The 27,221-nt window shown below is 54.0% G+C and overlaps 1 protein-coding gene across 1 annotated transcript; it reads right to left on the reverse strand.

Annotated features, from left to right (window-relative positions):
• Window positions 1–11,416: 11,416 nt before the first annotated feature.
• CCR7 (C-C motif chemokine receptor 7) lies at window positions 11,417–25,223 on the reverse strand. The gene is made up of 3 exons (XM_082707723.1): window positions 25,090–25,223; window positions 18,535–18,584; window positions 11,417–15,676 (listed from the first exon to the last, which is right to left on the reverse strand). The coding sequence occupies exons 1-3, from the start codon at window positions 25,097–25,099 to the stop codon at window positions 14,597–14,599; spliced, it is 1,140 nt and encodes a 379-aa protein (XP_082563849.1). The 5' UTR covers window positions 25,100–25,223; the 3' UTR covers window positions 11,417–14,596.
• Between the last annotated feature and the right edge of the window lie 1,998 nt (window positions 25,224–27,221).

Raw genomic sequence — 27,221 nt, forward strand, 5'->3', positions numbered from 1 at the left:
CTGGCGCCTTCTCTTTATGTGGGGGGCACATTTCCAGCTGCCCTCGACCCGTGGTGGGACACTCCACCAGCCTGCAGCGCAGTGTAGAAGTCAGGCCTGGAGTGGTGCTGACCACACAGAAGTGGCCGGAGGACTGGGGAGCTGGAGATGCTGCTTCTGGTCTCAAGAATCAAGTCCAGCTCACTTTTAAAGGACTGGGCTCCCTGGGGCGCATGGGTGGCACGGTCAGTTAGTGCGGTTAAGTGTCTGTCTGGGGCTCAGGTCATGATCTCAGGGTCCCGGGATTGAGCATCGGGCTCCCTGCTCAGCGGAGAGCCTGCTTGTCTCTTTCCCTCTGCGCCTCCCCTTGCTTGTGTGTGCTCCTTCTTGCGTGCTTGCTCTCTCTCTCTCAAATAAATAAATAAAATCTTAAAAAAAAAAAAAGTAAGGCCTGCGGTCCAGGAGAAAGTATCAGCCCAGAGTGGAGGGAGCTGAAGACGCCTGGGCTTGCCTCTTGCCTTCTGCACCCCCCACCCCCAAGCTGTGGGACTTATGGCATGCTGGTAAATTGCTCTGGGCCTCAGTTTCCTCAAAGTGACATGGACATAACAGCGCCTATTGCTCATGGGTAAAAGAAGACGATCATCCTGGCTTACTTCAATAAATATTAGTTTCCTAAATATTGGGATCGGCAATTCTTCAGTGCTGCCAGCAGGCCAGCCTGGTGAAACTGTCCTCATCCTTTTCACCCTGTGCTTGCTCTGGTTGGGGGAAAGAGGGTCGCAGCTGGAGGCCCTGCACCCTTCCCAGCCCTAGCTGGCTCTGTCATCGGCCCTCCTGCCTGGTAGGACGGCCGGGACCCCCCGACCTGCGCCGTTCTGGCCATGGTGACATCTGGCCTGCAGCACTGGGGGCTTGTGATCACTTGGGCATGAGGCTCCGGGGTGGGGGCGCTGGGATCTCTGGGCCCCGAGCCCATGGTGGCACAGCCGCTGGGTCTGGGGCACCAGCCGCCATCTCTCTCTCCTTTTGTAAACTCTCTCCAGGAATAGTGTTAAAGTGGGGAGGGGGCTTCCGGGTGGAGGTTCATTTTGCCAGTTTTAGTCCAAAATCCATGAGGAGGGCCCTTTTGGACCTGCTGCCCGCTTTGGCTGGTCTCAGGGTGAGCGCGCACGTACTCAGGACCCCGCCTGGCTGGACCTGGCAGGGAGTGGGGGAGTCAGACGGAGCTTGGTTCTCATCCTGGCTTTGCCACCGATCAGCTGGGTGACCTTGTGCACATTATTAACTGCCTCCTGCCTCAGCTTCCTTGACTGTAAAATGAGAATATAACAGCACCTGCTCGCGGTGTTGTGAGAACCCCATGAGCTCGTGCTTCCGAGGTCAGCGTGGTGACCGACAAATATCAGGAACCCCTTCAATATCAGTTTCCCTCCCTTCCTTGCATTCTGGGCAATCTGATGGCTGCCTTGAAGGCAAAGCAGTGAGGCAGGAGACATGTGGGGAGAGAGGGGCAGCTCCCCTCCTCACACAACCCCTTGAAATCCCATGTCAGGAGAGAGGGGCACGGACCTCTGGGTGGAGACTGCCATCCTTTGCCCTAGCAGGATGTGGCTGGCTGGAGGAGGGCACAAGGCAGGGAATGAGCTGGCTCTGTGCTTTTCCCATCCTGAGACCAGGTCTCCTAACACGTCACAGGCTAGATGTCTCATCCCACCTCTGCCAGCAGCTAATTCCCATGAAGATGTTAGTTGGCAATAAAGGAATCAATGATATTCACATCCTCGGGGCCTCCATAGCAGTTAAGGACCTTCCGGTTCAGCCAAATGGCCTTCTTACCCACCGAACTCCCCTCCCGGAAGCCACCTGGAGCTCAGCTGGAGGGCTGATTGCCTGCAGGAAGCGGGAGGCCTGAGTTTTGGCTCTTGTCTGGGCTTCAGGAGCCAACCAAGGGGGTCCGGAATAGGGCTAACTGAGGGACACATGCCAAAGGTCAGGGGTAGGCTCAGCTGGAACGCTGGATCACCTTTGTGACCGTCGACGGCTAGAGAGTGAGTGAGCTAGAACTTCAGGGGTTTGCTCAGACCTGATGAGACCTGGCATGTGGCCCACGGCCCACCACCGCTCCATGCTTCCAGAAGGGCTGAGTCTGGAAGGTGGAGAGAGAGCTGAGCTGAGAGGCAGGATGGGCCGTGGAGTTTCTCCTGTCCACCTTCAACGCAGGCAGCTAGGACCCTCTGAGGTTACGCCTACTCTTCCTTGGCGGACTCTTTTCTCCAGGGAAAGAAGGCAGTGGTGACTGAGGTAGGCTGGCTGCAGCCTCTCTTGGGCAGAAAGCAACTCCTAGGAGGCCTGGGCCTGGGCTGGGACGTCCAGGGGGGATATTGTCAAAATGCAGATTTTGATTCCAAAGGTCCGGGCCTGAGCATCTGCATTCCCTATCCGCTCCCAGGTGGTGCTGGTGTTGCTGGTTCAGGATCACGTTGAAGTGGTAAGGGTAGATAACAGCGAGTAGGGTGCTGGGGCCTCTCCAGGCCCGAGGGATATCCTTATGGTGCTGACCGGTGACCTCTGGTGTCCCTTCTCCTCTGACACTGTCTGTCTCTAAGACCACATGGTAGTGGGTGACCAAAGTGCTGAGCTCACCCACTCAGCGGCTCCCCTGGGTGCCATTCCAGGCAGGCAGGGGAAGGCAGCTGCCCTCGGATGGTTGATTCAGAATAGTAAGTGACCCAGCCCTGAGAACTTACTGTGAGGAGACTTCAGCACTTCTAAGTGGCAGAATCTGGCCCCAAGATATTTTTTGTTTGGGTCCTTGGGATGCTGGGTTTAGAGAGAGTGCAGGGATGGAAACATTATCTTCTTTGAGAACCTCTCTGGGGTGGGGGACTGGGCAGAAGGGGAGGCTGGAATCTCTGGGCCCTAGGTCCGTGACGACTGACTGGGGCTCTATACCCCCTTTTGGGGTTGGGGGATCTTGTTAATCCCTTTGTTGGGTCCCAACATGGTGCCAGAGCTGGGGATCCATGGGGGCCATGGCACATACCCCTCCCCCACCCTGCCTGAGCTTCGTGTCCTGGCCGAAGAGCCCATACCTCCCCGAATATCAGATCACGTTGGAGGCAATGTGTCCCGCCATTGAATCCAGCCAGACACGCCGTGTCAGGGAACTTAGGCCTCTCGCAGCAGGTACACACTGAGCTTTGTACTCCAGGAAGCTCCGGGTACACAGACTTCGGACTCTCCCTTTCTCTCTCGGGTCTGGGTTCCTGTCAAGGAGACAGAGAAAGTTTCCACTGTGTGTGTGTGTGTGTGTGAGTGTGTGCGCGTGCGTGTGTACATCACCACCCACGTGGAAGTGTCTGATTATCTTTTTCTTTTTGCAGAAAATCAGGTCAGTGGTTTGACTGTTGTCGTTAACCACACGGTGCCGTGCGGAGGGGGCATGAGCGGCCGTGGCCTCCAAGTGCTGACGTGTGAGGGCAGGAGGGGGAGGCTGGGGTCGGGGGCGCTCCAGGCTGTGGGGTCTCCAGAAAGCAGCGGCATGGCTGCCCGTCTGGGGAGAGGACACGCCGGCCACATCCTGATTCCTTTTCAGCATCCTTCCCCCTTTCCTTGGGGCCTCGGCCGCCTGCCTAGGGTTGAAGCCTATGTGGGTGACCGTGCTGAGTAATCGGGGAACTGGGCCGGTGGCGGGTGGGCAGGCAGTCACCCTGTTTTGTGGCCAGGGCTCCGCAGGAGGGGTGGGCAGGGTGGAGAGCTCTGGGGTTGAAGCAGGGTGGTGTGGAGCTCCCCCCACAGGTAATAACAACGGGAGCAAAGAGAGCACGGAGCACTTTCACATCAGCTTCCTCACCTCGCCCACAACGCCCTTGGAAGGGGCAGGAGTGGGCGTTATTGTTATGCTGCTGAGGGCGCGCAGAAAGAGAGAGAGTGAGGTCAAGGACCTAGTTCAAAGGCATCCAAACTCCTGCCCTGTCCTCACACTCCCCTTCTGGGGCCCCTGGGCCATGCACCGGTTGCCCTTTTGGGTGGCGGTGGGGGTGCTAGGAAGCAGAGCCAGCTAAGCCTGCCTGGGCCATAAACCCAGGCGGGGTTATCTGGGTCTTTTAGCCCTGGATCTTTCCCACATTCCCGTCATCTCAGGGCTCAACTTGGGGAAGGACCTGCCACCCAAGCCCTCAGCCCGAATGGCCCTGAGGACAGAGAGCAGACCATCTTCAGGCAAGCCACCCCCCACCCCCACAATATACTTCTCATCCTGGCCTTTAAGATCACCACTGCCCTCCAGCTCCCCTGTCCTTCACTCAAGAGGCTCAGACAATAGAGGGTGATGATCCAGCGTGGAGAACACAGCCTCCCCTCCCCCTGCAGCCAGAAATCATCTGTTACCCATCGCTGGGGCCCAGGCTGCCAGACTGAGACCTTGTGCCTCCCTCCTACTTCTTACTGGAAATGAGCCCCTGTCCACCCCCACCCCCCATCCGGCCTCCCAGGGGAGGTCCGAGGACTCATCTCTGGCCCTACCCCCCGGCTGGGCACCACTGTGCCATGGGGAGGCAGGCTGAGGCTGGCGCCCGCTGTCCCTAAAGACCCTCCTGGGAGAGGAGCCTCCTTGTGATCTCTCCGGGTCAGCTCAGCTGCCCTGCTCTGGACTCACACTCAGAGGAGCAGCTTGCCGTGAGCTTACGATGCTGACGTTGCACAGAAATGTGCTGGAAATTACAGAGTGCCTTGGAGGGAAAAACAAACTGGGGTTTCAGTTCCCATGGAAACGGCATCTATTTGCAGAGGCTCCTGCGTCAGAGCCTGGACCCCGTGCTGGTGGGGGCTGGGGGCAGGCATTAGAGGGCAAGGTCATCTGTTTACTGTCTGGAACCCTTCCAGGAGGGCACGTCTGAAAGGGCCCCCTTACCTTTAGCCTTGACTCATGGCTTTTCCCACAGAGGGGCCTGCCTGCTGGGCATTATCTCTGCAGAGAAGGGGATTTTGGGTAGATTTTTAAACTTATGAGTCAAGGGTGTGGGAAGACCCCAAATTCACCATTCATACATTTCTTCCACGCACATTTTTGACCTATTCTATGCCAGATCCTGGGCTAGACCAGCCAATCAGGAATTGGTCTGTACCTGTTAAGTTTAGTGACTGGAGCTTCCCTTTCTGGAAGGAGCTGTGCTCATGAAGGGGGCACAGCAAGGACCCGCTAAGGACCACATGACCCAGGAATGCCCCAGGTTCACCAACGTCGCTGCCCTTGCTTTGCAACCAAAGCCAAGTGATTTCTGTTCTCATGGGACAAGGGAGCTAGTTCCCACATCTCTCGGGGAAAAAATTACCCCTAAATGGTCAAGGCATGCACCCAGCCAAGAGAGGGGACTATTCCTGTCATTGTGTTGGGAAGGGTGTCTTTGCTAGCTGCCCCCAAGGTGCTGTCCAGGCAAGAGGGCTTTATATCCATTGTCACCACCAAGTCGAGGCCTTTCTTCTATCTTCATTAAGCAAGCCAACAACAAAAAAGTCTTTATTTTCGCCTCTCTCTACTGGTACAACGCGCTCCTGCATCCCCTCTCTCATGGAATGCAATTCTCCCAACAGTTGTAGGAAAGTTGCTGGAACATCATGCCCACCTTCAGAGGGACAAACCGAGGCTGTGGAGGGTCAGGCAGTTGTCAGGGGTCCACAGACAGTAAATGGTGAAACAGAATGGGAATCGGGTGCCAGATGCCTCTCTTGGTCCCCTCCTCCCTGTCAAGGCACCTGGTGGCCAGATCACACCTCACCCCCCTTACCCTGGCTGGCCTCCAACCTGTCTGAGGAATGGGGACCAGCTGTGTGTGGGAGAGCCGGGGCCGGTGGGGAAGGACGCTCTGTATTTCATTTCATGGGGGCTGCATGGCAGAAAGACCACAGGCCCCTCTCCCCCATCATTTTATGCGTGGATGCCTCAGTTTCCTTCTCTGTAAACCAGGGGTGTGTGTGTGTGGCTATCTGAGGGACCTGCGCCCATGTCAGAATTCTGATGAAATCCAGGCTGTTCCTCCCTCCGTGTGGATGGGTTGCGATGGGGTCAGGGCTGTTGCGCTCACTCTGCAACCCAAGGAAAGGACTCCTGTTCTGTGTCAAGGGAGCTAGTTCCTACATCTCAGGGAGAAAGAGACACTGCTTGGAGCGGATTTGTTTCCCGGTGATCTCCTTAGTGTCTGGTACCACCTGACAGCTTATTGGGCCCTTAGGGAAGTAGCAGAGCCTGGAACAATCTTTAACAGGGGAGGCAAGGACTGCGGGCAGAAAGTAGAAGAGGAAGAAAAGGTTCAAGGCCTTGAGGTCCTGCTTGGCTTGAGGGTGTGTGTGCAGGGGGATCCAAAGGGGCCTCAGGGCACCGAAGGTCCTTGAGGGGATGGCGGACGACAGACAGTGTCTACCTGTCACGTCTGCATCTGGTCGGGAAAGGAGGGGAGGAAAAGATGGGAAACAAATACGTTTGAACATCTGTCATGAAGGAGGGGTCTGGAGTTTCTGAACCAAGGATCAGATTGCAAGGCCTGACAAGGAGACAAGGTGTTGAATGCCGGGGAAAATTCCAGAGGCGAGGCCGCCATCCCCGGGTGCACCTGGTAGCCCTCCATGTGGACGTTGTTTTCCCTGTTTGGAGGGAAAGGAAGCTGAGGCTGGCAAGTTGAGTGGATTCCCTGGGGGGCCACGTAGCCAGTGAGGGGGTGGGACTCCTCTGCCTGCCTCTCCAGGGTTGGGTGGGCATGCTTTTGGGGGAGGACACGGCTATTACTTTTCTGAGTCCAAGATCTTTTAAATTTCTTGGGGGACCTGGAGACTCCATTACTGTTCTCATTCTTTCTAGCTGTCTGTTCCCCTCTCCACTCCATGGTCTGCTCCCTTCCCATGGGTTCCTCCTCTTCGCAAGCTCTACCTTTCGTCTGGTCCCAGCGGCTGGTCTCAGTTTGATGACAGAAGCCAGCGGTAGCTCTGGGGATTCTAGGGAATAGAGGAAACGAGTCTGCTTCCCCCCATGCCCCTTCCCTCGAGCTTTGTTCTGCTGCCCCGCAATGTTGAGCTAATCAGACGTGCCGCCAGGTTGTGGGTGAGCTGCGGATGTCTGCGGATGAGCTGCGGATGAGCTGCGGATGTCTGAGGGCTGCTGTCCTTTGGGTCATGTGTGTGCTTCAGTGAGTGTGCACGGGAGAGGAGGGGACTATTGCTGTATGTGGGGGTGTGTACACGAATTTGCACGTGTGTGTGTGCGTGTGTGCAGTGTATGCACTCTTGTATGAAAACGCTTGTGTGTGTCTTAAGCATAATGTGAGTGTACGTACAGATGAATGCACACCAGCGAGATTAGGGCCAGAACTTGTAGGTCCAGGGCAAAATGAAAATGCTGAGCCTCTTGTTCAAAAATTATTAAAAAGTTCAAGACAGGGCCACCCGGGTGGCTCAGTCGTTAAGCATCTGCCTTGGGCTCAGGCCATGACCTCAGGGTCCTGGGATCGAGCCCCTGCATTGGGAATCCCTGCTCAGCGGGGAGCCTGCTTCTCCCTCTCACCCTCCCTCTGCTTGTGCTCTCTCTCTCTGTGTGTCAAATAGATAAATGAAATCTTAAAAAAAAAAAAAAGGTTCACGACAGAGATAGCGGGGCCTTAAATCAAGCGTGGGCCCTTCTGAGAGCCAGCTCCGCGGGACCACACGGGTCTCTGGCCGTGATGCTGGCTGTGTATACGAGCGTGTACAACTTGTAGATGTGTATGTGTGTGCTGCCTGTGTGGTGTGTGTCAGTGTGTGACACTGGGCGTGGGCGCACTCTCGGGCATGAAATCTGAGCCTTTTCCTCACCACCCCCAGGCCAGGCCCCTCGGCAGTTGCCGGTGTCTATCAAAGGGAAGGTGTGTTTTATTTTTGGCGTTTTGTGCGCCTTTGCCGCCTGCTCCCATAGTGCCCTGGGAGGCCTTTGTTTTAGCGCTTTGTTGGAAGGCTGACAAACACTTCCCTCCACCTGCTGCCAGGGTGGCCCCACCAGAAACCACAGCTGGAGGTGGGGCAGCTTCCTCAGCCCCTCACCACCCACTCCGTACCCCTTCCAGGCATCAGCGAGCGCGGAGCCCTGCCCGGCTGACCCCACCCAGACGAGGTACTGCAGCACGTTGGAGCTGGAAACAATGGTGGAAATCATTTGGCCCAGCTCCCCCACCTCCCAGTTAAGGAGCTGGAGGCCCAGAGAGGGAAAGTCGCTTGCCAGCGTTGCCCAGTACGTCTGGGGCAGAGCCAAGACACTTTCCTCCCAGAACGTTCAGCCCTGCGGAACTGGCCTCTGAAGGAGGGCTGGGTGGGAAGCAGGGTCTGGAGGAGAGAAGGGGAGACCAAGCCCTTAAGGAGCACCAAAGCCTGGTTGCTGCGGGGCCATGGGGTCCCATCCCCCTCGTGGGTGGGGGCTCTTTCTTTGTTATTTGATCCTCCCTCCTCCCAGGTCAGAGCTTTGTGTCCAGTCAGCCTTGCAAAATGTTGGCTGGTCCATTTTGAGAATGTTGGCACCATGCCTGGCACAAAGTCGGGGCTCCGTGCATATTTGGTAATGAATGAAGAGTATTTAGTTGGCTTGTGCAGTCGGGTGGCAAGAACACGGGCTTTGGAGGCCAGCTAGAACTGGCCCAAATCACTTAGTAGATTGACCACGGAGAAGCTGTGTGTTGGGGTGAAGTTGCTTAACCTCTCTGAGCCGCCGTTCCCATCTGTAAAATGGGACTCTAGCAGAGTTGGTGTGAGGATGAAATGAGTGAAGATGTATCCCTCCATATGGTGTGGAGTACATAATACAATTGTGGTAAGGTTGTAGTCATTCTCCCTAGCTGTGTCACCTCAGGAAAGTCACACAAACTTCCTATAAACCTCAACGTCTTCACCTGTTGTCCTGAGAATTCAGCGGCAGGTGCCATACCCAGCACCGTCCCTGGCACATCACAGGCACTCAGTAAATAAGAGCCTGTCTCCCCTCCTAGGCAAGGTCTTTTCTACCTTGAGGCTCTGTGATTCCTGCAGTCCCTTCTTCGACAGCCTCCCGCCCTGGTGTCACCCAGCCTCGGATGCTCCCAGCAATGAAGTCTCACCAGCTCCTGGCAGTCCTCAGTCTCCCTGAGTTAGAGGGTAGGGAGACGTGGCTGGGTGGGGGGGTTGGTAACTGAGAAGAAGGCAGAGCAGGTGTAGCTCTTGGACAAAAATCCAAGTTCTGCCTTTGACAGGGACTGAAGCCTTCCAGGTGTGTCCAGACCTGTGTCCTGATCTGAAGATGAAGGTAAAGGCAGAGGAGTGACTCCCTGAACCCCTGAAGGCTTAGAGCTTCCCATTGTTCTTCCTGCTCCCTTTCCCTGGACTCCCAAGGCCCAAGGTGGCCCACCACATGCCTTGGCAGCTGAGTGTCCCTGAAGGCAGGTGGCAGAAAGAGGTGTTAGTGCAGACCACATGGCAATGTCCAGGGAGTTAGCTACCGGGGACGAAGCCCAAGCTTCTGGGCAAGAGACTGAGCTGGTGCCACCGTGGGTGACCCCTGGCCCCTGGCTTGGCCACAGAAAACACCTCCTAGGCCTGGGAAGAATGCAGCACTTGGCCTTCGCATGCGACCGTGTTCCTGTTTCCGTTACTCGAGTACTGTTTGCACAAACCAGAAAAGATAAATGTGCATGCAGTTCCAGACCTCCTTTTAAATGCTGGGAAAGGATTTGGGACATTTCATCTGTGGTATCCGTGGAACTTACCAATGTCAGCTCTTTACTCGGAATAAACATGAACTCTGCGGCCCTGAGCAGGCTCTGACCCAGGCATGAGAGGGGTTGGGGGCAAGATGTGTTTCTTCCCCAGCCCTCCAGCTAAGGGGATGGATGTCTGACCTTGAGACCTAACGCCCCAGGAGGGAGTGGAGAGGGCCAGAACCCGGCAAGGCCTGCTCATGCAGGCCTGTGTTTGTTTATACGGAGACGAGAACCCAGAGGCCGCCTGTGCGGTGGTTACTACGACACATGGAGGAATCCAGCGAGTGAACTCCCTGGGGTTGGGGAACAAGAGACAAAAATAAGTTAATATCCATCCTTCCAGAGAAGGCGGGAGGAAGAACAGTCTGAACTGGGCCACGCAGACGTGCGTGTGCGAGCACACACACACACACACACACACACATACACGAATCTGTGGGAGCATTCATGGGTCCCCATTTCTGATTTAGGAGGAGATCAGTTAAGATGTGTCAGACTAGAGCTGCTTTGGCCAAGCAAGGGGCTGTGTAGCCTTTTCTGCAGCAGAACCCTTGTCTGTGTCTCTTTCTAGGCCCCCGACAAGACAAACGACAGAGCTGGGGGGTGGTGTGTGCACGCGTACGTGTGTGTGCGCACGCACGCGTGCATGTGTGTGTGTGTGTGTGTGTGTGTGAGATGAGACTTCTACTCCCTGCAGTGCCTCTCACACATCTGCTCTCACAGAGAGGAGGCCAGGAGGGCTCGCCGGGTTGTTCTTTTGAGCTCAGGGAGAAGAACCCCCTCTTTTACTCCCTGGGGTTTTTCTAGGGACTCAGACCAGGGAAACTGGGCCATTTCTAACCCCCTCCTGGCAAAGAGGGCCATGAGCCCCACTGTGTCTAAGACTAATATAGTCCCTTTCTCCCCACCTGACTGGTTCCACCCACTGACAATACTCTCCAAGTCGGGCCCCTAGCTGGGTTGCCCCTAGAATGCACCCCTGCCCCACTTCCCCCTCCTTCTGCTCCCCTCCACTCCCCATCTCATTTGCCTCGACTCCCACCCCTGCCCCCAAAGGCCCATTTCTTCTCCCTCCAACTATTTACCTTCAGTACAGAAATAAATCTGACTCTCGAGAGGATCCTTCCTTTAAAAAGATCAGTTGCCTGAATTCCCTTGGAGCGGCTGCCACATTTCTTTTCTTTGTACCTCATTCTCCTGGACTCAGGGGCAAGGACAGGGACTATTCGTGGGGGCGAGGGGGAGCTGCTCCTTAAGGGCCTGGCCACAGGACAGGAGGGACAGTGCTTGCCAGAGCAGAGCTGCATGATCTGGGACATGGATGGCGTAGGCTGGGGTGGATGTGTAGGGGAACGCAGGGGAGCGCAGGAGATCTGCAGGAAGACCTCTGGCTGGAGCTCGGGAGTCTGGGCTCAAGTTCTAGCGCAGCCAAGAGCTCCTAAGAAACCTCAGGTGAGTAATTTAGCTCTCTGAGCCTCAGTTGGCGTACCCGTCCAGTTGGTGGGAAGGACAGACTGACTCATCTTCAGGCTGTCCTCCAGCTTGATTTATAAGTTGTGAGGGGATGGAAATGGGGCTAAGGAATTGAATTTGGTTTCCTGGTGGAAACTTGTGGAAACTTTTTTTTTTTTTTTAACTACCATGTATTAAACATTTCTTAATGATGATCAACAACACTTCCAGAAGGATTTCCAAGCATCTGACATCTGTGAATTTATTTGCTCCTCACAACAGTCCTAGGAGGTAGGTGCTATGATTTTCCCCATCATACAGACTAGGAAACCGAAACACAGACTAAGTAAGGAGCCCGAAGAGCTTAGCTGAGATTCAAACCAGGCAGTCTGGCCGCAGAACCCCTGCTCCTCATCACCACGTTCCACATTCCAGGCGCCGTGCGACGTGTTTGCCAAATCCTCTCCATCTTGCAGTTGAGAAATCTGAGCCTCAGAGCAGTTGAGCAACAGCTGAAGGTCACACAGCTGGGAAGCAACAGAGATGAGCTTCCCAGTCAGCCTGGCTTCAGAGGCCCGCTCTCTCCCATCCGCTTCCCATAATCCTGCCAGACCCTCAGGCCCCCAAAGCCAGCTGATCCGGTATTCTTATATTGCAAAGTCTCTTTAAGCAAGTCAGTTCCTCCTTCTGGGCCTTGGTTTCCCCATCTAGAGGCTGATTGGGGTGGACCAGCAGATCCCTGCGGTCCCTTGCAGTCCTGTGAATCCATGATTCTTGAGGCGTGGTGCTTCTGGCTGTAAGGGCAGAGGTGGGCCCTGGGGGTGCAGCCAGGGAAGACGGGGATGGAGAGAATGGGAAAGCTACAAGAGACAGGAGGGGGGGCCATGGGGGCCATGAAACCGGTTCATGGGAGCAGTTGTATGAAGCAGATGATAGAAAGGGAGAGAGAAGCCTTGGGTGCTGGGGCACGGGGGCTCCCCAATGGGTTTGTTCCTTCTTCCTAGGGGTCCCCCAAAGTTCAGGGTAGGCCCAGGAGAGCTCTGGGCAAGGGAGCAGGGTCCAGGCCAGCTATGAGCTGAGATAGAGCAGTTTGGGGAATTAACATGGCTGGGGTTCTGTTGTCTTTGTAAATACTCGGAGATGTCCAGTTATTTTAGAAAAATGTATCTGAAGCCGAGATGGCATGTTTGTGCGGTTGGCCTGGCTTCCGGCTCATGAGTGTGCCCTTGAATTCCTCCCTTCAGGAACGGAGGATTGGTTTCTTGCCCATACCCTCATTAGGACGTACATACCAGTGGGCTCCATGCTCTTCTCGGGGACCCCACAGGCACTCTGGGGTCCTCCCCACACCCCACACTCATGCACACACATCTGTAGCTGCATGTTTTACTGCTCAGCCCTGCTGTGGCCAGCACCGCCCCCCCCTGGCTGCACCCGGGCCAGCTTCCTTTTCCCCAGGGCATGCTGGCCAACAAGTCGTGCCCAGTGCAGCCCACGGAGGAGACAAAGGTCATGTGCTGAAGACCAGAGAGAATGGGCTGCATTACCAAGTGGGCTCTCTGGAAAATGTATACTATCACCTTTACCTGAGTATACCCTCCCTCTCACCCCCTGCCAGGCCCCCAGCTGTCACTGTGCTGGGCCCTTCAGATGCCTCCTCATGCATCACAGCTTTGGGCTAACCTCCTCTCTGGCTTGGAGGAGTCAGGGTTCCGGGGAGGCGTCAGGGATCCCAGGGACATGGATCTATGTTGTGGGCAGTGACTGTTCCCTGATCCCTGCTCCTCCATGATGGGTCAATGGACATCGGCTATTGCTACAACGGTGGTCTGTAGGGTGGGTCGTGGATGAACTTGGCTTGCAAGCAAAGGGTGCAGCCTATCACATGGGTGCCATGCCCAGCCTCCTTAATCCAACATGCTGTAGTCTGGGTGCCCAGGGGTGGAAGAGGCCCTTTCTCTAAGAACCATTGTGGGGAGCTTGAAGGGACTGACAAAGGCTTATGGGCTCTAAGTTACAGACCGAGCAGGGACGGGACGAGCTGACCAGTGAGTAAATGTTGCTAAAGGTGACAGAGAGCTCCCAGCCGTTGATGTTTTAAGGACAGCTTGGCTCTCTCCAAAGTTCAGCTCATACCACGTCTGTGGGTCACTGCTGATGGCACAGGCTTGGGTCCTCTCCCACGAGTTCTGGAAGGGCATTTGCAAGTTGGGCACCCTGTGCATTCCCTCCCCCTCCCTCTTTCAGCCTCCTGGGATGGTGTCACAGGAGGGGCTCAGAGCATAGCTTGGCAGACCCCACGGCTCTGATCATCTCTCAGAAACGAAGCCCAGGGAGGGCAGAGAAGAGGAGGTGATCGGGTGGGAAGTGGGGGCTTGCAAAACAGGGACATACCCATTTGCCATTTACCGAAAATGTCCCCCCTTTCTTTTAAAGCTGTTGTTTCCGCAAAGGAAAACTTGTATTTGTCTGTGAGTAAACTGCGCCGTCTTAATGAACTGAAAGCAGGCCAGGAGGAGCGTTTTTTTTTTGTCCCCATGACTAAGAACAAAGAGCAGCTCACTGGCCTTCAGCAGTCAATACTGTCACCACTCCTCCACCCCCACCCCCGATCCCCGTCCCTAACCTCTCTGCCTGCCCTGTCCTCCTTCGGAGCAGAGCTGAGACCCACCCGAGAAGGGCTCGCCGCATGTCATCCGTGCCCCAGAGTCCTGGCCGGGAGCGTGGTTTTGGCCGGGCAGAGGCCACTGGCTTGGCCCGCAGGAAACACCATGCCCCTCCCTGAGGAGAGCCTGGGCAGGCAGCAGCCTGAGGAGAGGTGGCGGGCACTGGGCAAGTGTGGTTTCAGGGAGGTCTGGAGCCTGCCATTCCTTGGTGGCTCAGATGACAGTGAGAAAGAGACGGAGGGAGGAATGCAGAGATTTTGACCCGCTGGCATCCCCTTTCCCTGCCAAGCCGAGACGTCTCCCCACCATCTCAGGTCCCAGAGACAAAGCCTTGTTTTCTGGAAGACCTTGCCTCAGCCCTCGACTCTCAGGGAGGATGTCTTCCTGGGTCAGAAGGAGTCTCATTCAGAGGACTTGCCGTGCGTCCTTCTCCAGTCCACCTGTCACCAACTCTCCCTTCACTCCAAGTGCAGACTGTTTCCCCACTTCCACTCTTGATTCTTGGTCTGGAGGACAGCAGCCTTGGTTTTGGAGTGTCACAGGATTTGGCGCAGCTTATCGGTCACAGCGCTTTGGAACCTGGGTGGAGGTAGCTAGGGCCAGGGGTCCGGGCTGCTGCACGTCCTCTCCCCATGAGACAGAGCTTCACGGCCAGGACTGCCTTTCCCTCTGCAGCTTTTGGAGCCCGAGTCTCCTGCTGCCCGTCCCGGGGCCCTGGGAGAGGTCCCTCTCGTCCGAGTGGAGCGCCACCTACGGGGAGAAGGTGGTGGTGGTCTCAGCCTCCACACTCATGGAGGAGCGCCGGGTGTGGCGGCAGGAAGACCACTGGCGGAGCCGTTCCTGGCTCAGGCAGCCCAAGTCCTTGAAGAGCTTGAAGAGGTCATTCCTGAACTTGACACCAATGAAGGCATACAAGAAAGGGTTGACACAGCAGCGGACGCAGGCCAGGCTATAGGTGACGTCATAGGCAATGTTGAGCTGCTTACTGAGCTCGCAGCTGCCGCTGCCTGTGATGTTGAAGTTGGCCACCGTCTGGGCCAGGACCACCCCATTGTAGGGCAGCTGGAAGGCGATGAAGACCACGACCACAGCGATGATGACCTTGATGGCCTTGTTGCGCTCGAAGTTGCGGGCCTGGAGCAGGGTGCGGATGATGACGAGGTAGCAGAAGCTCATGGCCCCCAGAGGGATCAGAAAGCCCACCACCATCTGGGCCACCTGGATGGTGATCAGGTCTTCCACGTGCTCGGTGACAAGGGAGCACCGCAGGGCTTGCTCGCTGCTGCTTTTGTGGAGGCCGCTATACAGCAGCTCTGGGGTGGACAGCACCATGGCCAGCATCCAGATGCCCACGCAGGACAGCTTGCTGATGAGGAGAACCCGGGCACGGTGGCGGTGGGCCGAGACGGCCTGGACAATGGCCACGTAGCGGTCAATGCTGATGCAAAGAAGCAGCAGCATGCCGCTGAAGAAGCTTATCTTGTAGATGCCGAAGATGATCTTGCAAAAGTTCACACCAAAGATCCAGGACTTGGCTGCACTGTAGGCCCAGAAGGGAAGGGTCAGGAGGAAGAGGATGTCGGCCATGGCCAGGTTGAGCAGATAGGTGTCGGTCATGGTCTTGAGCCTCTTGAAATAGATGTAGGTCAGTACGACCAGCCCATTGCCCAGCAGGCCCATGAAGCAAATGATGGTGTACATGAGCGGCAGGAACCAGGCTTTAAAGTTCCGCACGTCTTTCTTGAAGCATACAGACTCATAGAGAGTGTAGTCCACCGTGGTATTGTCTCCGATGTAATCATCTGTGACCTCATCTTGGCACAGGCACACCTGCGGGGGAGGGAACAGGGCAACGTCATCCAGCTTAGCCAAGTGGGATCCAGCTCAACTCAGCTCACCTTGAGGCCCCGGGATTGCCCAGAGCAAGTGGTCCCCATTAGGGGCATCACCCACAAAGCCTGCGAATTCTTGGGCCCCATCTGGGACCTATGAACCTGGAATCTATGGGAGCGGAGCCCTGGGATCTGTTTTCCTAAACTTCCCAGGTAGTTCCCAGGCTTAAAACTGGTGCTTCCCAAAATTTAACATGCACATGAATTACCTGGCGATCTTGTCAAAATGCTTGTCCTGATTAGATAAGCTGGGACCTGAGATTCTGCACTTCTAGTAAGTAGCAAGGGTCTGTTCTCACCAACTCAGAGAGGCTCCCCGCATTATGTGCCCTGAGGGTGGACTGGAAATCATCTGGGCTTTGAGGTCCCATGAGCCTCGGGCCACATAAACACACTTTTATCTCTGAGCCTCAGTTTCCTCACCGGTGAGATGGAAACGACTATAATCTCCCTCTGTGGCTGGGGTGAGGTGCTTAACCTCGGTTCTGGCGCCTAGAAACTCCAGAAGAGGAGGGATGTGTGTCTTTCATCTTGAGCCTCCTTTTAGAATCTGCTAGAAAGAGTTTTCCAGGGAGCCTGCAAAGTACTTCAGCTTTTGAGGGGGAAATCCATGTTGGGGTTCAGGTTGAGGAGGGCTTGGAGCCAGAAGGCAGATACTCTGTTAAGAAGCCTCAAAACCCTGGTTTGGGGCAAGCTGCTGTGACCCTGGGTGATGAGTGACTTGCAAAATTCTATGGATCCCAGGGCTCTGAGGTACGGTGCCCCGCACGCAGCTGGGGCTCCGGCAACATGTGCCCAAGGGCACTGAACTGTACAGCTATGATGGGGTGGAGGGTGCCCTGCTGGGCCACTGCCTCCGCAGCTGCGATGGAGTCCTCCCTGCATCCCCAGGAAGAGCATGGGGCTCCGTTGTCTCCTACTCTCCTTCTGGGCTCCCACTCTCTTCCCCTACCTCTCTGTCTCTCTCTTCCTCCCAGTCTCTTCTGGCAGATCCCAATCAGCCGGGCTCAGCGGCTCAGGGCCTTTTTTTTTTTTTTTTTTTTAAGCCCGTTTGTAAGGCAAGCTGAAGTATCAGGCAACCTGCTGTGATTTTATCAATGAAGGAGGGCATGTGCCCCTGCACCCCTGTGCACAGGGACAGCTGAGCCTCTGTAGGCTGGCAGCTGGGCTTCGGGGCTGCCTGGGGAAGCTCATGGCCCCTCCTCTAGGACCTGGGCTCTGGGCAGCTCACAGTGATGGGTTTTCATGCACCTGGGGAGCTGGAGGGACTTTAGAGATGAGGAAAGGGAGGCTTTTGGAGAACTTCGTTCAAGGTCACATAGCCGGAGTGGAACCCGGTCTCTTTCCCACATCCTGTCTCTTGTCTTTCTCACTTCCAAATCCTGAATTTATCACTGTCACAAAACGAGGACAAAAGAATATCCAAGAGACTTTCCTTTGGGCACTGCTATCTTGAGAAAAGTTAGCGGCACCCGCCTTTCCCCTCATCTGGGCACGACTGCAGCTTTAACCCATGGTAAGTCCCAGGGTTACAAGTGTGGGGTCCCCGGACATAAGGGGGGTATGCCCAGCCTTTGTGAAGAGTGCTCCCCACCAGCATGACCTGCCCTCTTTTTCCACCCTTTACTACTTCCGGACTCTGGGCCACTAGGCACGATGCCTCTGCAGCCCACAGCCCCACCACATCCTGCCCCGTCTGAGCCACCCCCATTCCCCTAAGTAAAGAGAAGAATGAACCCTAGCTGTCCCTCATCCCCTCCCCAATCTTTCATTCTCCCCTTCTAGCAATACAGCCCCTCCCAAGTACTGAAGCAGGAAGAAAGAGGGGAGGGAGTGGTGATGGGGAAGGGGGCCAGGCTGTGGGCTGTGGCCCAAGCTCCGGGGGGCCTCTGGGATGGGGTTTTGGGAACAGTGCCCAGCTTGGGGCCTGCCTCTGGCCGGAGCTCCTGGAAAGCTGCCCCTCTGGCCTCCAGACTTGGGGAAAAGCCAAATTCTGAAGGCCTGCCTCTCCAGCTTTGGACTTGGCCTCCCCCTCCCCCTCCAGAGAGCTCCCACCCCCAACCAATGGAAGAGAGTAGATTATGAGTTACAGTTTCTTCTAACTCCAGGGCTCGGTGGGGCCAGCTTTCCTGTCTGCATTTCTGGGACTGAGAAGCAGAACAGTGTAAATTGGGGGACTTGGCTCCTGCAGAGTTTGGGGACCTATAAAGTATACACTCCCCTACCCCCAGTGTCCCGGGCCCCATGCTTTCTTCCCTCCCCACTAAGTGGGGCTCAGATGGGTCTCTTTATTTCATAGAAGGGTCTGGGGCCTCCAGGAGAGGTTTTGGCTGGACACCGGGGGCGGGAGACAGCTTTGGGGTAATAGGATCGTAATGAGGCCTCCAGACCACATGTTCTCTCGGCTCATGTATGAAGTTCTGCACGCACGGCTGTGCACACACATGCACAGACTCCAGGAAACTCACAGCCGTTGTTTTGAGCCCGCATTTCTGTATTCTGAATGGGGACGGTGCAAGTGCGGTGGGGGAGAAGGTGATATTTTATTTCCCCTGTGTTTTCATTTTAAGCGGCATCCAGGACATTCGGAGACCACGTGTAGCTTGTAAGGTCACTCAGCAGATGGAGAGGGGCAGCCACCGGCTTAAGGAACAGTGGGTGGGTTTGTGTCTGGGTCTCTTTCTTTACAACTAGTGCCCCCCTCCTCCACCATCAGGATTCTGGGGGTGGGAAGGGGTGGGCTTGGGGAAGGGGTAAGTGGGAGGGAATAGAGCTTTTGTTGGGCGCAGATCTCACCTGGAAAATGACAAGGAGAGCCACCACCAGCAGGCTTTTCATTGGTTTCCCTGCAGGAGACAAGGTGAGAAAGTTACTGCTTGGCAGGGGCAGCTCTTTGTTAGGAAAGAAAGCCTCAGGGAGGGGTGGGGGCCCTGTTGGGAACTTTCCTCACAAGCCCCAGGCACCTTGTTTGCCTGGAACATCAGAACCAGATTGTGCCTTGAAGCACCTGGCTGGCTGCCCAGCCTTGCCGGCCCTCACCTCCTCTTAGTGGGATCAGAATGCATGGCAGCCCCTGCTCCCCACCCCCTTCCTGGCTCTTCAGAGCTTCTTCTAGAGTTGGAAAGCTCGCCCTGGCCCACACTGCCCCTCAAGGCTGAGTTTCACCTGACCCTGACTCCTGGGTTTGAGTGGCTCCTCCCACCCCTGGTTGTGTGGGAAGCAAGGCCTTGAGGGTGGGGGTGATGGTAACTGTGTGTGTGTGTGTGTGTGTGTGTGTGTGTGTGTGTGTGTCTGTCCTGCACTGCTCCTTGCCAGTAACCATTGGGGAGCATCTTTCCTGCATCCGGGTGAGTGGGCAACACCATCTGCAGCCCGAATGTCCTCTGGGGGAGGCCAGCTGAGGAGACAGGCTGATGCCACGGGGCTAGGTGGAGGAGTGAGGTTATTTCCTGGCATCTCAAGGACAGGAGAGAGCTTCGGGGACCCATCTGCTCCTCACAACCCCTCATTCAACTGACATTCATTAAGGCCAACTTGTGGTTTCCTTGGCCTACTCCCTCAGCCTGTCGGTGGAGCAGGGACCTCTTCCCTTTCACCCAGTGCAGGCCCGGAATGAAGAAGGCATCCAGGAACTGTGGGTTGATGAGTGAATAAACGAGTGAGTGAGTGAGTGAGTGAATGAATGCCCCAGCTTCTCCTTCTTCCAGGGGAGAGCGCGCCGGGGTGGCCTGAGGGGACGCAGTCCTACGACAGAGACTATTCTCTGAGGTAACTACTTTTTTTGCTTGACTGAAATGTGTGTGGGTATGTTTGCTCTTTAACTTGTTTCTAATCTGGGCCTCACGAGATGTGAGAAAAGGGAAGACACTGCCCGGCCTGCGCAGAGCAGGGTCAGAACCTGGGTACATTCTGGAAGTCAGGAGGCTCTCTGGAGTCTGAGCAGCGGGTTGAGACCCCAGGTTAGCACAGGCCCGGTGAGCTGCCGACAGACGATGGGGCCTTGGCCACTCAGTTCTGCTTTGTGGCTGAGGTGAGGGCTGGAGTGGGAACTTATTTCCTCTGAGGGCTGAGCAGGGAGGACAGGGCACGGGGTAATTTATGTAGCAGTCTTATCTCACCTAACCTCTGGGAGCACCCAGAGGACAGGAGTTGTGCTTTCTGACCTTTGTAGCCCCTTCCCAGGAACCTGACCCTCAGCCTCCCAGCCAGGGCCTGGCCCACTGCACAATCAGTAATTAGGACGCCACAGATGAATGCCAAGGCAGGACTTGCAGGCCGGTCACACCTCCTGTCTCATCAGGGACAGGGAAATGCTTGGGACTCCGCTTCAGGCACCTTCTGGAAGCTGGGGACCCTCTTCCTGAAAGCAAGGGGTTCTGCTTCTCAGGAGGGAGCGGATTGCCAGGGATTCTCTGTCCTTGGCTACAGCGCCACCTGCTGGAGATCTCTCTGCACGACACCCAATTTACTGCACGCTCCAGGTGGAGTGCCGAAGGCAGGGGATTCTGGGCTTGGGGGGGCCGTTCCTGGGCCAAGGAGGAAGAGCCTCAAGCCACAAAAATTAATACATAGTTTTCCCACCTCAAGCAAGTTATATTGCACACTACTGCTAGACCCGTCTTTCTAAGGCAGCGCTCTGAGGCCAACCCCCCACCAGGCCTCCTAAATCCTGAGGGCCTCTCCCTCCAGCCCTGCAGAGTTAAGCCCTGAAGCTTAGTATGGCAGTCAAGCCCTTCACTGTCTTCCTGCACCTGCCTTCCTGGCTATGTCTTCTCTTTCTGAGGACAGGCACACACTGTCCCATTGTCCCCAGCTTGCCCCTGAGTATCTGCAGTCCTAGGTAGGAATAGAGGACTGTGCAATGTCCTAGCTTCCCCTCCCATCCCCCTTCCTCGCCGAATTACCATGGGAGGCCTCCCTCAAGCCCACATCTCTATCTTCAACACACTTTTGTCAGGGTCCAACGCACCGCCCATTCTCCACTGACTCATCTTGGTGTGAAGTGCTCGAGGTTTCTTTAAACAGGCACAACTCTTTCGTTACTCTAGAGAAAGCACACTTTGACTGTCAGTGAGAACTGAGAAACCTCAAAGTTTTGATAAGTCACAACGGGTAGATACAAAGAGTAAGAACTGTTTCTATTTCACTCCATCAACCCCTTCCCCGGGGGCCCTGTCCCATTCCTTTGCCCTTGGTGGAGGGGAGGGGAAAGGGGGTGAGACTAGGTTATGTGTGCGTGTGTACATGATTTCTCATTCCAGGTGTATTGGAAATGGTGGATGAACAAGGATCCGTAGAAACAAAACAGGCTGCTTTCAAGAAAGGTAACCAAATGGGAATTTAGGGGAACTCTGGTGTGTGGCAGGAGCCTGGTCAGTGGCCATGAGTCAGATCATTTCTGTCTGTTACAGAGTCATAAAGCAACAAGCCTTGGGCAGCAGCTTGGGTGAGGCCACTGAAGTTGGGAATCTTAGGGGTTGAGACGTGGATGACTTATATGTTGGGTATTTTCTGAGTTCTTGGGTTTCTAGTAATAATCATAATGAGAAGAAAATTCCCTAGAACTCCAACCTGAGCCCCCAGCAAGGAAAACTGCTTTCCTGTCTGGCTGGAGGGATTGCTGGTTTGTTGCTCTTCCAAGTCCCTAATTTTCATTCCCACATTTTCCAGACCCCCTAGAGAATCATGGCTATCCATTTAGCTGCCCCCAAAAGCCATCCCAACTTTTTCCTCTCTGGAATTCCTCGCCTGCCAACACAACTTTTTTAGGGGAGGCAGAAGAGAGGAGGAGGGAAGAAGCCGGGAAGGGGTAAGGAAATTTGGAGAGAAGGTGAGAAGCCTGGGGGCTCCCCTTTCAGACAACAGGCAGAGAGGTAGGACAGCTAGGGGAACCTTGCAGTCCCTATGATATCACCTTCTTTACCCAGTGATAGAATTCAAATTCACTGAGCTCTCACTATGCACCAAATCGTTCCATGTACGATCGCTGTCATCATGGTAGGTAGGTACTACCAGAATTCCCATCTAAGACTGAGGAAACTGAAGCACAGGGAGATTAGCAAATTTCCCAGAGTCACACGGTTGGCTAATAATGGAGCGGGGCTTTGAATCCTCCAGTTTCCAGAAACCACACTCCTAAGCCATCTTTATGTTGCTTCTTAGTCTTTCTGTATCTCTCCCTCATAAGATCCTATGAACGATGCCTTGTGATTCTCATGCTATTCCAAAAAACAGTGGCCCAGAGAGGTTAAGCCACTCGCCTGGTGTCACACAGCTGCTAAGAGATGGCTCTGAGATTTGATTGGAACTTTCACTACCTGTGTCACCTTACATTTCTCTTGAGTTCTCTATGTCTAGAGACCTCCATGGAGCGTGACGAGAGTCCTCACTTTCCCACATCCTGTGGGTCATCTAGCTCTGTTGCTCCTGTCCCCTAACATCTCAGAGCTGACCCCACCTCTGTCCTGACATCAGACTTTCAGAGTTCCTTCTGAAAGGCAGCCCACATCCCTTAACTCACCTGACTTGAAAAAGAAAAATCTTCGCTGGCTCCCTATTGCTTTCAGGACAACCCCTCAGCAAGGCCACACAAAATCTTGAAGACTGGTTCTTCCTGTGCCTCTTGCCTCCCTTCTTACCTTCCTCCTTGGCGTGGCCACGTTCTTCACACCTCCTTCCACGTGCTCCTACCTTGTTTCTGTTAGCTTTTGTCGGAGCTGACTGACAGGGAGTCCACAGGCTGAGCCCCCGGGATGTTCTGCTCGGCTACATTGGATTTGCATTTGGATGACTTTCGGTGGGGCTTGCCTCCTCTGCTCCCCTCCACGTACACCATCTTACGTCCCTTCCCTCATTTGCTTTATTGGCCCCTGATGGAAATCGAGGCTGCTCTCCCTGCCACCTCCCGCCTCCCTTGTTCCTCCTTGTCTGGTTTGAGAGCTTGGACACGCCTTTCAAAACCTAACTTGAATGCTCTTCCGACCCATGTTCCATGGTCACCACTTTTCTTTGGAGCTTCCCACGTGCCTCACGGAGACCCTATCAGCACTATGTGTCCCCCGCCCCGTCTCAGTGGCTTATGCCTCTGTGTGACTCTCTTCCCACAAGACTGGTCATGACCGAATTTCCCCATCAATGAGAAGTGACTGGAAGAAGGTACCAAAGAGGAGAGGTTTTCCCAACAGCTCCCAGAGGCTGCAGCGCTCCCCTCCTTCCCAGCCATGCTCCCAGGCCAGGAGGCTTTGGCTCAGCATTCTTTTACCTTCCCTCTGCCGCCATTTCAGACCAAGCTATGACACATAAGTCTCTCACAGGCTCATTTTTTCTTTTCTCTGTTTTTGGAGAATTCTGAGGTCTTAAGATTCCTCTCTCAAAGGTGGGAGGGTGCCTGGGGCTGCTCATTCAAATCATGAAAGAGACCAGTTCAGCCCAGCTTCAGCTTTGGTGTTTTCATTTTGTGTAACAGAAACTCTGCCTCTTCACCCACCTCTTGCTCCCTCCTGGGCAGACGGAGAGAAAAACAGATCATTCATGGCTCATCCGCCCCACCAACGGCCCCGAGTCTGTTCTGAGCAAAGCTTCCCTCGGTGGCTTCCCTTCCTACCAGTATTTCAGGCTTGGCCGTTGGGGCTCTCTCTCGGGTTGAGTGAAGCGGGCGAGAACATCCCTTTCTCCCAAACCAGAGGTTGCCCTCCCTCCCCGCATCAAAGCCTGTGAGGCTAGCACCCCAAACCCAGGTCTGGGGGAAGACCCTCAGTGGTGGCCCAGAGTTGGTTCTCAGAGGCCCGTGGAGCCAGGGTGCATGGCCCTCCCTGACTCTCTGTTCAGTCATTTCAGGCCTTGAATTGGTCTGACACTTGAAATCAACTGTGGCGGGAGAATTTACACTAAGGAAATTGGCAAGAACTACCAATCAGCGCCCCTCCCGCTCCAGGGAAGCAGGTTTCCCAACATTTCCCAGCACCCCACGGGGACACACAGAGGTCATAGAGGTCTCCCTCACGGAGGTCCCACAGAGAGTCAGGAACCAGTCCTCAGTGGGCGATGGCCTGCATTCTGTGACTGTGGTAAGTGGTGGGGGGTGGGGGTCTGGGGAGTGGGATTGGGGAACAGGCTGCTGGGAGGAGAGAATGTCGGAAGAGATTTTTAAAAACTGAAATCAACTCAGAGTTGTTGATGTCATTCATTCATTCATTCATTCATTCCAAAAACTTTCTGCTCATCCCCCCAAAGCCTCTGAGATGGAGATGCAAGGATCTGGTCCCACCTGTCAGGCATTCCAGTGGTAGGTCAGGCGGCTACTTTAACCCATTTCCAGCGGATTGCTGGGTCCACCTGGGGTTCTGGGTAGGCCAGGGGCGGGGGTAGGCAGAGTAAAGGCAAGAGGCTGTGGTGTGGTGGGAGGAGTGTGAGGACAGCACAGGCGCACCAGTGAACCTTCACTTTTTAAAGGCAACCTCTTGCGGCTTTGAGGCTGCCGTGGTGCTTCGCTTGCTGGTGAGAATGAACCATCCAGGAACTTGGCCTCTGTAGCCTCAGCCAGGTCTGACTTCATAGCCGAGATTTATACAAGGAGTGTCTGGAGCTGGACGTACCCCATACCCCTCACAACCCTCTCAGAGCTTCTTTTGTAATCCCTCTCATTAAGACCAAGTTTCGATCAGAGGACAGGCTTTTTAAAGGGATGAGTCATCGGCCAGGGCAGAAAACGTGAAGTGGGCTATGACTTCTCCAGGCTGAATGCCCCACTGTTGTCCCGTTTCCTGTTGCCCACCCAGCCTTTAACCTGCACGCGGCGGGAGCTGAGCCAGAGGGATGTGGAGCCTGCTTGCGTTCGTCCTGCCCCGTACTGCATACTCTAACCTTCCCTTTGCTCCTAAGAGCACGGAGCTTCTGATCCCTGCTTAGCAGGCGAGAAAGGTACAAAGCAGACAAAGGACGAGGAGTGGAGGGCCTGGAGCCCTCTGAGGACTTTTCCCCTGATGAAACAGGTCCCAGGGAGCCTCACCCATCACCCCAAGCTGAGATGAAGACAGGGATCATCCAGATCACCACCAACCCCAGCCCTGCAGCCTTTTCCAGTCCTTACTGTTCTAGAAAGACATCACCTCACCACCCCCGCCTCCCCCCTGTCTTTCCTGGTGCCAGTGGTCACCCCTTTCCCCAGCTCTGAAAGGTGTATCTGTTGTGCCCGGGAGAACAGGGTGGCTGATTCGCACCAGGACAGACCCTGATTAGTTGGGAGGCTCCTCTGTGCTTTCCATCCCCCTCCTCCCCCTCCATTCCACAGGGTCAGGCTGGATGTCAGAGTGACCCCGTGCTGCTCTTTCCCACATGGGGAGGCTCACTCACCCAGGTCCATGACACTCTCTGGGCAGCTGAAACCACACAGGAAGGCTGTGCCGGGTCTTGAGCTCCCACTGTCTGGGGAGGAAGTGCTTTTAAGTTCTGAGAGGAGCCACCCTCTTCTCTGCCCCTCCTACCCCAGCTCCTTCCTCCAATCCGACCTCAACCACGGCCCCCACGGTGCCTTCTAGAACCAAGGGGTATGACAAGGTGACAGTGACAGCCCACTCACTGGTCATAGGATCATGAATCATCAGGTTATTTATATTGAAAAAGCCCCCTGTGTAGCCCAGCAGTTAAGGATCCCAACCCAAGGCAGGAGAATTTGGGCCAGTTATTGATTGGACACATGTTTGAGCCTGAATACCCAGGGCTAGGGCATCAGAGGTGAACGAGGGATTCAGTGTCACAGAAAACTACATTTCCCAAACCACTTTGTCCTCCAGCTTCTCAGATAGAATTGGCTAGTGGGAGGAACTGACAGATGATGGAAGGTAGAGGAGAAGGAGGATGTCAGAATGTTTCGGACAGCTTTATTGAGATAAAACTCACATTTACGTATATATAATTCACCTTTTTAAAGTGTATCAGTCAATGGTTTTGTATATTCACAGAGTTGTGCAAACATTACCACCATCAATTTTAGAAGATTTTTAAATTACCTCTTCCCATTTGTTAGCAATGACTCTCCATCTCCCCTCCAACCCTGTCCCCAGGCTCTGGTTGCCACCACCAATCTTTCTATCTCTATTGATTTGCCTTTTGTAGACACTTCACATCAATAGATTTATATATATGGCCTTTATGTCTGGCTTCTTTCACTTAGCATCATGTTTTAAAGGTTCATCCTTGTTATAGGTTAATCCACATCTCATATTCTCATTGCTTTTCATGGCCCAGTAATATTCCATTGTATGGATATACCGCAGTTGGTTTATCTGTTATCCGTTCAGCATTTGGATGGTTTCTACTTTGTGGCTCTTATGAATCATGCTGCTATGAACAGTCATGTACAAATTTTTGTGTGGACAAATGTTTTTATTTCTCTTGGGTACATACCTAGGAGTGGAATTGTCGGATCATATGGTAATTCCATGTTTAATGGTTTTATGATTTATTTATCTATTTATTTATTTATTTATGAGAGAGAGCACGCCTAAGGGTGGAGGGGAGGGGCAATGGTAGAGGGAGAGAGAAAATCTCAAGCAGACTTCACACTGAGCACAGAGCCTGGCATAGGGCTTTATCTCATGACCCCTGAGATCATGACCTGAGACAAAATTAAGAGTTAGATGCTTAACTGACTGAGCCATCTCAGTTTAACATTTTGAATGTTTAACATTTTGAAGAACTGTCAAGCTATTTCCCAAAGTGGCCTCATGATTTTATATTCTCATACACAATATATAACATGGTTCAATATATGAAGGATCCTTGAAAAAACCTGTTATTGTCTTTTTGATTCTAGTCTTCTGGTGGTTATGAGGTGGTATCTCATTGTGGTTTGATTTGCATTACCATAATGACGTTGAGCACATTTTCATGTGCTTATTGACCATTGCTATATATTCTTTGAAGAAACATCTATTTAAGTCATTTTCCCAGGATGCCTGGGTGGCTCAGTCGGTTAAGCATCTGCCTTCTGCTCAGGTCATGATCCTGGAGTCCCAAGATCAAGTCCTGAGTTGGGCCACCTGCTCAGCAGAGAGTCTGCTTCTCCCTCTGCCCTTCACCCCACTCATGCTCTCTCTCTTTCACTCTCTCTCTCTCAAATGATAAAAATAAATAAAATCTTTAAAAATAAATAAATAAATAATTTGCCCACTTTAAAATTGTTTTTTTTTTTATTGTGAGTTTTTAAGAGTTCCTTATTTATTCTAGATATAAGTCCTTTATCAAATACAGTACTTGTAAATATTTTCCTCCATTCTGTGGACTATCTTTTCACCTTCTTGATGGTGTTCTCTCACTTTAAAGCAAACAGCTTTAAAAACTTAGAGCCCAATTCATTTATTTTCTTTTGTCACTTGCGCTTTTGGCATTCTATCTAAAAATCCATTGCCTAATTCAAGTTCAAGAAGCTTTAATTAATTCTTAAGTTTTCTTCTGAGAGTTTAATACTTCTAGTTTTGACATTT

The sequence above is a fragment of the Mustela nivalis genome (assembly GCF_964662115.1).
Source record: "Mustela nivalis genome assembly, chromosome: 17".
Lineage (NCBI taxonomy): Eukaryota > Metazoa > Chordata > Mammalia > Carnivora > Mustelidae > Mustela > Mustela nivalis.

What these genes read in the sequence shown, in the direction of transcription:
- CCR7 (XM_082707723.1), bottom strand. An exon ending in CTCTCCTTGTCATTTTCCAG is followed by an intron (nt 15,677 to 18,534) that starts GTGAGATCTGCG and finishes CCTCCCCCGCAG; the next exon opens with GTGTGCCTGTGCCAAGATGA.